General features: G+C 31.0%; 1 protein-coding gene across 2 annotated transcripts in view; it reads right to left on the bottom strand.

Annotated features, from left to right (window-relative positions):
* Positions 1 to 14,122, bottom strand: part of LOC111088567 (alpha-scruin-like) — a 43,924-nt gene that overhangs the window by 25,157 nt on the left and 4,645 nt on the right. For both annotated transcript variants that reach the window (XM_022399068.1, XM_022399069.1), the window contains exons 2-4: positions 8,507 to 8,731; positions 3,417 to 3,595; positions 2,915 to 3,025 (exon numbers count right to left, since the gene is read on the bottom strand). In XM_022399068.1, the coding sequence (XP_022254776.1) occupies positions 2,915 to 3,025; positions 3,417 to 3,595; positions 8,507 to 8,731 (515 nt within the window). The remainder of the gene's footprint in view (positions 1 to 2,914; positions 3,026 to 3,416; positions 3,596 to 8,506; positions 8,732 to 14,122) is intronic.

Genomic DNA, 14,122 nt, shown 5'->3' with positions numbered 1-14,122 from the left:
GGACCGGTGCGAACCGGCTGAATCCCACCACTGCTCAGTTGCAGAACATACGAACACTAGCTGTTGGCTTCAAGTACTTTTTTTAGATTTAAATTTTGCTTAACAACATAACAACAGTATCATATTAGCTACCACCTAGTGCAGCTGCCATATCCCTCTTCCTATAGAATATATTTCACATCTAAAATGTTTTTAAATGGAACATCCTAAGTACAGTCAAGGTTATGTCTAAATTCAGCCCTAGATGATACTAATTTTCAAGGGTCCCATAGGTAAAATTTAATAAAATTAAAAAAGAAAAGAAAAACACACTTCAGTGTCAATGAAAAACTTTACTTACAATTTACGCTACATGTAGTTTCCCTTTTTGATTTTTTATTAGTGTTACAATGAAATGTTGGTTACCTCAGCAGGTGCTAAAGTAGGACAATATGCAAGAGGGTAGAAGGAACAGCTTTTCCAATAAACATGAAAGTATCTTCTTCTGTTTTTAAGGTATCATTACTTAAAAGTGATTACTTGCTTTCTTGTTTTCCTTTATGATATGTTTTGGTCCAATTAATGTTTATAAACAAATTATTGTAAGAACCTGCTTGGGTACCAATTACTAAACTTTGATATCTTAGAAATTATTTAGTTAATTAGTAGAAAATAAAGAAACATCTTGAAGATTTTAAACTTATAACTACTTGTTGTCATTTGTCTCTAAAATATGTCTCAAGGAATATGAAAACGCTGTCATATAACAGACAAGCTTTTATATTGCTTTTGGGTGATAATATTTAACTCTATATGAAGTCAGTTGATTTGACCGACCTCGTAACCACCATAAGAAATTAGGAAATTATTCTAAATTCCCCTATTTTCTCTCTTGAATGACTACAAATTATAACAGAAAACCACAATTATTTATCCTAAATAGCTTTAAACTGGTAACAGTATATATCTATTTATACTTAAATTTTATTGTGTTACTGCCCTTTGAACCATGTCTAACTAATATTTGCAGCATATAATTTGCAAATCATGTGGGGAACATGCAGCTGACATTATGGTATCAAATTAAATAATGTATAGACTACTCATAAGCGTACCTCATAAAAATTATTATTAATATTATTATTTATTTTACTTTACCTAACCTAAAAGTTTTAAATTTTTACATTTTGGTCCTTTTATAATAATAAATATAGAATACACATGAAAAAAGAAATAAAATACTTACCTGGGTCCTCTTTTTTTTTTTTTTGCTGTCAACTATCGATGAAACTTACCCTGCTTTTTTATACTAATGGTACAACTGCATTAAATAATTTTCATTTGATTAAATAATGTCCAAAGAACACAGAAGAATAACATGCAAAAGGGAAACAATGTTCCATAACTATCACAATTTGTCTGGCTTTCTAGCTCTGCAACAAAAGCCATTAACAATTTGCAGCTGAGCTCGTCAACCTGTTTCCTCTGGCAATAAAGTTTGAACTGTAATGAAAATAAACAATTTTTTGTATAGAAAAAAATGTAATATAATACTTCATTTTATTGAGAAAAACTTTGTCTTTTTATTGGTTATAAATAATATAGCCTTAAATATCAGAGAGAACTATTAGCAAGTTCTGAAAGAGAGGATGTGACAGGTGGGCATGGGCAAGAGAGGTCTGATTTTCTAATTTATTGCTCTCTAACTAAATAAGACTGAAAACTATGTAAATTATGCTTTGCCTGAGTGATGACAATATTATAATGTGCAATTTACATTCAATTTCATACTTCTTGGAGGGGTTGTAAAAATAGAGAAGAGGGAAGACATAGATAACAAATGTCACAGTTCTCATACTAGGGGAGATTGAGAATATTTAAAAATATTTCCTTATAGAATTAAGAAACTAAAACTTAAATAATACCAAACTTTGATTTATTATCTACGTTCTGATGCTGAATTTATTCATATATGTTGATAATAAAGTAGTTTAATTAAATTTTGAATGTAACTTTATAGCACGTGCACTTTGACCTATCTGAGGTGAAAGGGTTAATCATGTGGAACATTTATGTGGATTTATTTTCATGCAATTTATTGTCATTGATGAAACCTGTTAGAAGTTGATGGTGAACAGCTGTCTGCAAACTGTATGCTGTTTAGTTTGTTAGGGTACAAAGTTCAAAGCAAAGTACTTGTGCTTGCCCTGTGTATGGGGCATTTTGTGGTGCATATTTGGTACTCAGGGGGTCAAGTCTCATGCGTTCAGACAAATTATCATTCGTAAGGAACCCGGGAATCCGGGTTAACTAGAACCCTGTAGCTGCCTACTCTCTAGTCTATCACTGTTAAATTAGGGGTGGCTAGTACAGAGAGCCCTCAGGTAGCTTTGAGCAAACCTGCTAATCGTATATGATTTAACTTTATCTTCAGTAAAGTTTATTTTTGTCTATCTTTTACCAAATACTTTTTTCTTGTATTTAATGCTTCCATGTAAATAACATTCATTTTCTTCATTTCAACTCTAAATGGCAGTGCAGTAGTCCTACTTCCAGCCACTTTCCTGTTTGTTTTTCTTTACCGATAAAGATTTATTTTTTATTTCATCTTCAACATCAAATATGTATACTATATACTTGTCCTATCATATACCAGATCTTTGAATCATTACTTACTGTGTAAATCAGGTAACTGTGTTTGTTTTATAGTTTATCCTTGAGTTCCCACAGAGTTCCTGTTTAAAATAAAGTAACTTTCCTTCTTTAAACATATGTATTTATATAAAGATTCCCATGTATGCTGAAAAGTTCAAAATTAATTGGAAGATCCAATGACTTTTGAGTAAGAAGTAAGGTGGTGTTTGGTTAAAAAGCTATCATATATATATATATGCAGAAGTAAGAAGAGCATATTTTTGGAAAAACTTTGACATACATTTGTCTGTTTTTTCATTATATATTTTTTTCTTGTTTGATAACCACGATATGCAGCTTGTATGGTAGTAGCAGCACTGTTGAGTTGATCAATATCAGGATCTTCCCAAAACTGTAAAAAATTTAAAACAAAAACAAATTTATACAAATGTTTATATTATTTCTAGCATAATCTATCAATAGGTAAACTTATGGTATCAATGTAGAAAATAACTTTTTTTTTAACTTGTTTAAGAGATTCTGAAATATTAGATGGACTCAAAAGCTAAATATTTTTTCAACTCATCTTTTCAGAGTGTAAAAGAATAAGAAAATTACTTATTTTACAAACTTACAGGAATAAGGCCAATTTCATTGAAAGTATTCAAATGTTTGAAGCAATACTTGAAACTTTGTAGTATATTTTGTACTGTATAGGTATTTTCTTAATTTAAAATTTAAACAAATATGTAGAACCAAGTTCATATAGCTTCAACTTTATCTACGAGAAACTCTACACATACCCACTTTGCCTTGACCCAATCCCGTTCCTGAGGAATCTCGAGGGCTACAGCTCCTGTCAGAGGACAGGGGAAGGTGGCACCATTTTTAAACTTCTGCTCTTCAATATCATAAATGTCAAGATCAGGAATAGCTTGTTGGTCCAAGCTTGTCATGCCTCCCAGCAAAATAACTTTATTACCTAGATATTACCAGTAATATGTAATCCATAAAGTGAGTAAAGATGAAGCAAAATAATTATCATGATATATAATAATATGTTCTTAAAGTAAATATTATATTTTGTATACAAAATGTTGAGTACATTATATTAATACAATTTTGAATATGCAAATTGCCAATTCAGTTGACAACTATAACAGATATAGTCACAGTGGAACAGTATGTGTCAAAAACTACATTTTGATATTATTTGGCATTTTGCAGTTATGTGTGATGCTACCAAAAATCGATTGCTTTCGAGATTGGTATGTAACAGTCCTTTCTGACACAAAATATTCATACACTCAGATACAATGTATATTCAGATCAGAGATTTAGAATTTCAAAAACAGGGATATCCCTTGTACTTAGTAACACTGGACAAAAAAGAAAAAAAAAGAATATAGATCAACTTGGAATACAGGACTATCCAGAAAGAGACCTTGCAAATGTCATACCCCAGCCATGGTAAGCAAAGTACAACATCTTGTAACTTGTAAAGTTCTTAGATTTACATAGGTTAACATAGCCATTAGAGTGTGAGGTTTGGTTTGGTTGTTGTTAAGCAGAAAGCTACACAACGTGGTATCTGTAATCTACCAACCATGGGTATCGAAACCCAAATTTTAGTTTCATAAGCCTGCAGACTTACCACTGAACCACTGGGAAGCAAGATTATGTGAAGTCTAACCAAATCATTGGTAAGAGTTAAGCAGGAACTTGCAACTAATCTTTTACACAAGGACGTACTTGAAATCATAGATTAACACCATAGTCATACAAGAGAATGAAACTAGTTTCTGCTTGTAATATGTAACATATTCGTATTAGTATTGTCTTTGGTATGCCAATAGGACATATTTAAAACTTAGGAAATTTTTGTATAGTACTGTGAGATAGTGTATTCTACTTTTATGTTGTTATGGCTTTGTTTACCATTCATTTATTATTCCTTCTATAATGTAATTCAACTATACATTTTTAGTTATATTAAAGTACTAACTCACCTTCTATCTAGAACATGTTGATTTTGAGTAGGTGAAACCAGCTTCCCCTGGTGTTGATGTAAAGATATTAATGTTGTGAAAGATTATGTAGATTTATGCTACTTACATGAGATATAACCTTACAGTCTCACCACTAAATAAAAAGCATTCCTTGATCTTGAAAACGAGTTACTTCACATGATATAGTTTAAAAAAATATTGCTAATTATCGCTCAATCCTGTTCTGGATGCTGAGAAGTGTTTTAATTTTGAAACATTGTGTATTCTCAGGTGAATTAGGTTTTTTGTTCTTCTGGTTCTTTTTCCTAATTCCTTTGATATTTATCGAAAATAATCACATTGAGATTTCTGTTGTATTGTTTATTAGAGGCACGTGTTTACTAATTGTTTTTTTTGCAAGTAATATAATTTGTATTCCAACTAGAAAGTTTTATTTTGGATTTCTGATGTTATATTTTAATAAATTGTTTTTGTTTGACCATGGTTGTAGCAGAGTTTTGTTTAGACCATATACCATAGTCAAAACTAGCTCTTTCACAATGGCTTATGACCTTTAGGTAGCTAAATTTTTCTGTTTTAATATAACATTACGGTATAATAAAACTAATCTTCATATATTATATAACCCTGATTTCAGAGTATTCTTTTTAATTGTCTTATAGGAAATTAATGTTTCAGAATTCTTGAGTAAAATCATATTTTAATTTCATTTTTTGTATATATTGTGTTGCTATCAATCAAATACACGTGTTGCTTGATAGTCTATAATGGATTACTTGTGAACACCAAACACATCTACTATTCCAATTATCAAGTTCTAGTACCAACATTAATATCAGTTGTTGTATATATGTATATTAGAATGACAGATGTATCAAACTTCATGATTTATCAGCTTACTGTTGATGTTTTTAGTTGACAACAAATCTGGTAAGTAAAATTAACGTATTCCTTACACATTTGTTAAAGTATTTTAAATTACATATTGTTAAGTATTTCAGGTAAGATTTGTGTAAAAAAATTAGTTGAAGGCATACAATAAATATTTTATCAGAAATGTGTAACTCTAACAATTTTAACTTTAACAATTCTTAGAAACATTGTGCTATTTAAAAGAAGCATGATCTTAGAAAAAATATACCTCACTGTAATGTACACTCAAACTAGCATAGTTTATTTATCTACTGCATTATTATTCTATGTTACTGCTTTATTTCCAGTTTCTTTGTAGTTTTTATTATATATATATATTTTTTTTTAATCAAAATGTTATTACGAATGCAGCTTATTTATTGAAAACAAAAACAACATCAAGCTGCATAACATATTGTGGTAATTTTATTGTTGAAAGTGTCTAACTAATAATAGCTAGGAATTTAACCCTTTAGCACAGTAAGTAGAACACTTGCTTAATATTGGAGAGGTCCAATATTTGATCCCAGTTGATAGAGGTGCAAAAATGAGATTTCCATAGAAATAACCACTGCTTACTTTATCCCCATAACTTATATTAAGTGTAAATGGGAAAGTGAAGTCTTCCCCCCCTTGTACAAACTTTTAGAATTATATGAGACGACATATTGCATGTCTAATATTATAATCCTACTTATTAGTTATTTTCTAATTTGTTATGCTTTAGAATTAAACTGTACTTTCATTAGTTAATACAGATTGGTAAAGAATTGATTTATAACACCACACTGAGATAATGTCCTAAACATGATGACTAATAAATATGTCCATCCTCAAAATATGATTGAAGTGTAGGAAACATTTGGAAATTGCATTCATCATTCAGTCTTTTAGCTTCCCTTCCCCCAACCTCCCCAGTTTCTACACCTACATAAGCCATTCTATTACAAACCAAAGTTCATAAAAAACATGAACAAAGAAATAGCATTTAGAAACAAACATTATGCAAAACATTTACACAACTCAAAAACTATGTAATGAATAAAAGCAGGTATTATTGTCAATTACGAATAATGTCTATAATTTTCATCAATCAAATAGCTAAAAGCTCAAAAACAGATGGCTTTAGCCTATCCACATATACTGGCAGCAACTGCTGGACAAACATTTATTTACAACAACTGAAATTAATGTATAATTCATACATATGTGTCAACATTGAACAAGATATTTGTCTATGTACTTTAATATTAAATGTATTAAGCTGCAAAGCAGTAAATAATACCATACATACCACTATGGTACATCAATGTCTGACAGATAAGAATTAAACATCCACAAAATGTAGCTCCAAGAAATGTTATGCAGGGTAAAACAAACATGTACAGCAAAGGAAAACAAAGAACAGAAGTAGATAAATGAAACATCTTTCTTCACAATAACACAAACTGCAAGTCTCCACCTTAGATTACTTACATTACTGGTTATTCCAAATAAAAATATACAAGGCAGTTAACTCCCCAACTCATACTAACTTGTACAAGTCTATGAAAAACCACTTGAAACAAGACACAGAGGTAAGATACAGAAACATGAACTAGCTGGTATAAGCATATATGGAATAGCCATTGTAGTATATTAACTTTACATAAGGTAGAGTATGTTTATGATATTCTTATGTTTAATTCACCAGGATTTTGCTAAATATATCCAGAACACATCCATGGAAATTTAGAGAAACAACCTGAATATATCTCACTTGAGATATATTTTATAGTAATTATATAAAGGTAAAGTATGAAAATATTAATTTCATCACACCATGACCATGTGATTGCGATGTATGAGGCTATTTAAGCTCTCATCAATCAAGCTAAATTAACAGTAAGTAATGACAGTCAACAGTATTACACAACTATAGGTGAATTGATAAAACTAATGTAATTCAAAATTGCAATATATGTACTCATCTGATTGTATACTTCTATTGTTACCTACTCTCAATGTAAGTTGTTTCACACTGATCAACAGAACTAAAATTTAATCAGAAGTACAAGAACTACGTAACTACTCTCTCTAAAAATGAAATAGTGCATATATTTAGGTGCAAATATTAACAAACCTTATACCACATATTTTTATCTAATTGAAATTTCAAAATTTTTGTGTAGAACAAGTGACAATAGCCAACTAATTTTAGGTTGAGATGTCACACAACTACTTAAAGTTTCTCAATAACTCAGTGGTAAGTCTGGAAACTTATAATGCTCAAACTACATAACTACTCTCTCTAAATATTAAATAGTGCATATATCTATACCACATATTTTTACCTAATTGAAATTTCAAATTTTTTGTTTAGAACAAGTGACAATAACCAACTATTTTTGGATTGAGATGTCACACAACAACTTAAAGTTTCTCAAAACTCAGTGGTAAGTTTGGGGGCTTATAATGCTCAAATTACAGTTTCAATACTAATGGTGGGCACAGCACAGGTAGCCCACTGTGTAGCTTTGTGCTTAACAGCAAGCAAGCAAAATTATCTACATGAAAACTATGTACTGACTAAAATTTTGAATTTGCCATTTGAAAGAGATTTAATTCATTGTATAGAACTGTAATATATTAAACTATAAGTTATTAAAATCATTAAGTTTGAAAATTTGATAGAACCACTAAAATAAATTGCATTTCATGTGGGTTAAAATATACTAATGAGTCATTTTTATTTTCAAAACAGAGGCAAAAAGTAAAATTAACCAATAGAAAATATAGTGAACTACAATAACTACCACAAACAATACATAGGGTGAGAAAATTTAGATTATTAAATAATGATAAAAAAAAACTTTTAGGAAGTATGTTTTCTTTCTTCAGGGATGACTTCACCTTGCAAACACACTCAGGTGTTATCAGGTTTTTTGAAATGTGATATAAATAGTGTATTTACATAATTAAAGCACACTTACCAATCTTACAAGTTGCTACAGAATGACGGGGCCCGGGTAGATTTAGTTGTCGTTTCCAAATATTATTAGTAGGATTAAATACATGAACTTCAGATACACTAACAAGTTTTTGTGTATTTTTTGTTGACTTATAAGTGCACCCTGCTAGTACCCATATCTTTCTTCGCACTGTTAAGACTTTACAAAATGCTAAAGGTCGAGGTAAAGATTTTTTTTTCTGTCCATCTGTTGAAAATAAAAATTCTAATAAACTGTGGTATTTTTTATGTCCAACAGGAAAAATTTAAAAATAAGTTTCTTTGGATATAGCTTACACAACCATTTTACAAATGTTAATATAGCTTTGCTTCAAAAGAAATTTTATTTTAAATTTTAAAATTATTTAAAATTGTAAGTGCTTTCAAGTGTGTAGAGACACTGTGCCAAAATAGACTTCTAATAATAAAACTGCATTGAGACAATATTATTATTTTTTTCTAATACTAAGCACAAATGTGCTGTAAACTACAATCCTTCACACAGCTTTATATTTGCACATGACAAAGATGAAAAGAATAATGTTGTCTTTATTATTAATTTAAAAAAAAAATGCTTTTAAAATATTATAAACAAAAACAAAATCTTTTCACATAATTGCACATAATACCTTCAAAATGTAACTTCAATGATATATACATTTTGATGCCTTCTAAGATATTTTTAGGTATCATCTATAATTATATCTACTTTTATATGTAAAGTTCAAAATAAGACCATAACCTGAACAAACTACTTAGAACTTTCTAAATTATTTCATCCTGAAAAATACTTTAAATGACTGTTGAAATGTCTTTGTAAAAACAAAAATTGATGAGTTCAATTGCATTATTTTGCAAAAACATTAGATACAGCAGCTGAATAATCTCAAATTTTACATTTTATTTTTCTCAAATTCATAAATCAAATTAAGTCTAATCTAAGCTACAAATACTTGAGAGATACATATGTAAGCCAATTTCCGAGGAAAATCGTCTAACTGTTATTTCAAACTTTTCTTCCAAAATTAATGATCAGTACATTTTATCCATTAACTGAATCTCTGCTATACTTCACTAAATTAATACATTCTTACACCTTTTGCATACTTTTCATTATCATACCGTATATATAGTGATAGATAGAGTATCTGCAAAATATGACATTAATTAATGATGTGATTAATGATGCAATTAAAGGCCATATCTAAAATATTATATTAGCTAAATAAGAAAAGTACAAATGAAATAATGTTACAAATAACTAGTGACAATCCAGAAAAGGTAAGGATTTTACTGCCTTAAACTCTCCAAGAAATCAAGAAAAAGTGATAATGAGCATAAGTTTCAAAGATCTTTGAAGTTACAAAAAAAAAGAGAGAAAAAGTGGGAGTAACACAAAATCAAACTGAAAATGATAAACTATTAACAATAGTTCAAATATAGCAGAATAAATATGTAGAAGCATGTGAATAATACAAAAGAACTTATGTGTTATTTGAATATATCATGTGTTTCTATCTTCTTGTAGTATTATAATATTTATTCTGAATTCATTCTTTGTTCTGAATATGTACATGTTTCACATAATGTGATTGATAAAACCACTAAGTTGATCTTGTTTGAAGTTACCTTTGTTCCTTTGTTGTTCTTTAAGGTAGATAATACCTGTTACATTTTAAGTATGTCAACAGCAGTGTCCTTTAATGGTTGTTCAGGTGATATCTAGAGGTTACAATCCCTCTCATGTTGTAATAAAAATGACCAGTAACATGAGTAGCACATGTCATTCTCGGTAACTACTAGTTTTCTTGCATACTAAGGAACCTTGGATTTATTCAGTCTGAAACTTCATCTTCATTTAATTAATCAGTAATTTTGGTATGAGATCCCAAGTGAGTAAGGAACAAGATCTAGAAAAGTAAGCAGTTGAAAGAATCCAGTGAAAGTGATGGTTCAAAGTGTTTAAAACATCTAAGCAGGTACACACAAGGTATTTGTGTTTCATTACATAATAAAAATTGTTAACTTTATGTTTCACTTTGTTTCTTAATTTAAAATACCAATCCAGTCAATAAGAGTTTTAGTATTGCTCCATAATCAATATCTTGATCAAATCTCCAGTTAATAAGTGGACATATCTGATGTATCTCTAGAGTTAATTCAATTCTACCTGGATATACACCAGAGTGGATTAGTGAGGGAAAAAGTTTGTTGTCATGACTACAGTATATTGTTATCTGTTATCACTGGATTTGCTATATCTGCAGAAGTGTGTACTGCCCTTTACTTGAACTCTTGTGTTATTTATTAAGTTTATAAAGGCTTTGAGTTTGAAGAAATGACATTTTTCACAACTTTAAGGACTTGTGAACAAGAGTGAGAGAGAGTTGCTTAGGGAAAACGACTGTTAAAGAGAGTTGCTGGGTGTAGGACTTTTACTGATGTTTCAAAGGTTCATGATGTCTTTCTTATTTTTGCCAAAATCTGGTGCACCCAGAATGGTTGATCAATTTCTCTCCCTGAGGATCAACCTTGGTGCAAGTGAAACATGGATTGAGAATCCTTGCAGCGGTGTGACATTTAGTGAGTCTGAATCCAGGGTGGATGATCTGTATAGACTCCCAGAGTTATCCAACCCCAACTCTGGTCAAGCGACCCAAGAACACTGGAGAGAGATTGGAGACACCATTGGTGGATGATGTCCACTAACCAAAACTATCTCACCAGTAGTTGAAAAATATGAGATGGTGGCCATTGAATGATGAAGTGAGTGGATCATAGGGCAGTGATGAGCCTCCCTGAGCTACAAGGTATAGCATTGATGTAAAAATGACCCACTGAGGAGTTTGTAATCAAACAGAACCAATGAATGAGGTCATTAGAGCACCTAATCATTCTGCCACCCTAGAATAGGGGTCTACTGCTTGCCTAAGCATCAGGATTCCTGAGAGACCTTACCATTCTGTACTTCTAACATTTAGGATGTCTCAGCTTGGTGTTGGCTGAGGGTTCACAGAAGAAAGTATTATAGTTCCCTCACAGGTCTCTGTGAGTAAGGCTAAGAGAATTTTACCCTCAACATTTAAGGGTAAAACCAAAGAAGGTCTAGACCTCTTCCTTAAGCATTTCAGACAGATGAGGAAATAATAGATTTAGAGGCAAGATACAGGTCTGGAAAGCAGTTGAGATGCCACCACTGGTCTCTTGGTAAATATGGCTGGGATTAATGTATGATCACCACAGTTAGAACGATCATTATATCAAGCACCCAGTGACTGAAAGGAAGTGGTAATCCTTGCTTTCCAAGCAATCAAGTAAATTTCACCTTACAGTGTATCTATTACATTCTATGATTTCCACTTGATTACAATGAAGGTAAGTTGGCTGGTGTCAGTAGATGTAATACATAGAATATCACCAATTGTACGACTGGAGATGATAGCTAGAAGTTTGAAAACTCAGTTGAAATAAGTGTTGTGACCTTTGCTTTCAGAGCTATCAGGTGGTATTCTAAAGTATAATGTATGCTCTACACTGCATAATTACCACATGATCATCTGAAGTTAGGATGGTTTATTAATTGTGAGATTAATGGAACCAAAAGAGTTTTTCAGCTTTTATTTTCTGAGATACTGAGCAGAATTTCACCATAAGAGAGATCTTTTGAATATTGAAAGGTAGCTGCTCAATTAACACAGTTTAGGATAGTTAGTGCCAGTAAATGTAACATATTCTCAATTATAGATGACAACTAGGAGATTGAAGACATAGTTGAAAGGGTCTTTCAACATGTGCTTTCTGGGCTACTGAGTAATTTTGGTGAAGCAAAACATTGGGGATGTTTCCTGAGAATCACTCATCTGATCAAGCTAAGTAATGAGAGCTTCATGGATAATGCTGCAGAGTCTTTTCAATATCTTTTGTTGCTGATAACCTTAAAATGAAGATGTAGAACTTATCCATATGCAGTAGGGAGTTGTATTTGTTTAAATGTATGTTGTTTTATACTATAGTAACAGAACAGATAATTAATCCTGACTTTACAAGAATTTTAAGCTAAAAAGTCTTAATTCAGCTGAACTAAGAGAATATTTATATTGCAATGCTTAAAAAAAAGACACACAAGTTTAATGGATCACTGGCGGTAGCAGTTTACTAAATGACAGCTACTTATAGTACCTTAAGAAATTACTCCAAGATGTTATGAAGTAATTTAAGTGAGAGCTGAAGGAAGTCTGTTGAAAGATCTTGATGTATGTGATATGTAACAGAGAGAAATGCATATGGCAATATATATGTCTAAATAAATATGTGTGGGTGGTCCCACACATGTACAGGAATATTACACAAAATCATTCACAAGGGATGTATGATAGAAATTTGATTAATCACATGAGAAACACAATTATTCAGCTTTGAGAATGGAAATAAAGAGTTTGATCCCACTGTTAAGACTTTGTGATATTAAGTTAACTGTGATTAGTGGCCTGTAAGATATCATTTGAAAATATGTGTTATTTTCATTAGTACTTGAAAGAGAATGTTTCAATTTTGACATTGCATTAATCTGCAGGAAATGAATGTTCATAGAAAAATAAAAGTAATGGTGAGACTCACACTAAATTTGAGAGAAAATGTAGCTTCACCTATGTTTTTTTTAGTACTTCAACAATATGTCAGAGTTTTACTTGTTATTTTTTGGTGAGAATTGTGCAAGATATTTTGCTTGCTTAAAATTAGAATATTTGAATGGGTGAAAATGTCAGAAGTACATCATTTTCACAAAGAGTAGTTTATATATCATAACAAATCTAAATGTGATGTACCCAATGTTTTATATGGTTGGAATAGAATATGTTTCATAATGCAGATTTAAATATATTTTGGGAAATACACAGTTTTCTGAACATCTAGTTAAAGTTGTTTCGGTACAAGGGGCAGCCATGATGTATGAAAATGCATGCTTGAAGAGTACTAGAGGTAGACAAAAAGTAGCTAATATTAAACTTGTAACAGAGAGAGGGTCACTAAAGGAATGACAATGGAGAGGTTGTTGATTTTCATGGTCAAAAGTAAGGCTTAGTTTTATCTCATCCCGATCAGTGTAGAACCCAGTTTACAGAATGTGTGCTGCCCTTTATTTATGGGAATAGCAACAGTAGCAGCATGCTTAATTAAATATTGGTCAAGTGAGGACCCGATGGTAGTCTGTCAATTGAACAATTCATGAGTACCAGGGGTTACACATTCTATGGGATATTTTACATAATACACATGTGAACACCATAGAAATGTTACTTGATCAAGGTGTTTCAAGGATTACTCAGCCTCTAAAGGTAGTTTTAGGGGTAATAACTACTATGTTATGCATCTATTTAGTTTACACACATGGATGATATTTTGACCAATTAGAATTCATCAACCTTACATTTTCTTTCTTGAGTTTTATTTACTAAAGATCAAATCCTGGGTGATTTTGGTGATCTTGTTCTTATTAGCCAATGGTTTCTGTTCCATTCTTTTGTGTGCCAAAATCTTCATTAGACACTGCCATAAGAAGTTATATCACAGCTGAATAGAAATCAGCAGACAGTAATCT

The sequence above is a fragment of the Limulus polyphemus genome, unplaced genomic scaffold (genome assembly GCF_000517525.1).
Source record: "Limulus polyphemus unplaced genomic scaffold, Limulus_polyphemus-2.1.2 Scaffold4019, whole genome shotgun sequence".
NCBI lineage: Eukaryota > Metazoa > Arthropoda > Merostomata > Xiphosura > Limulidae > Limulus > Limulus polyphemus.
Note: the sequence above shows the minus strand (reverse complement) of the source record. Positions and strands in the feature narration are given on the sequence as shown.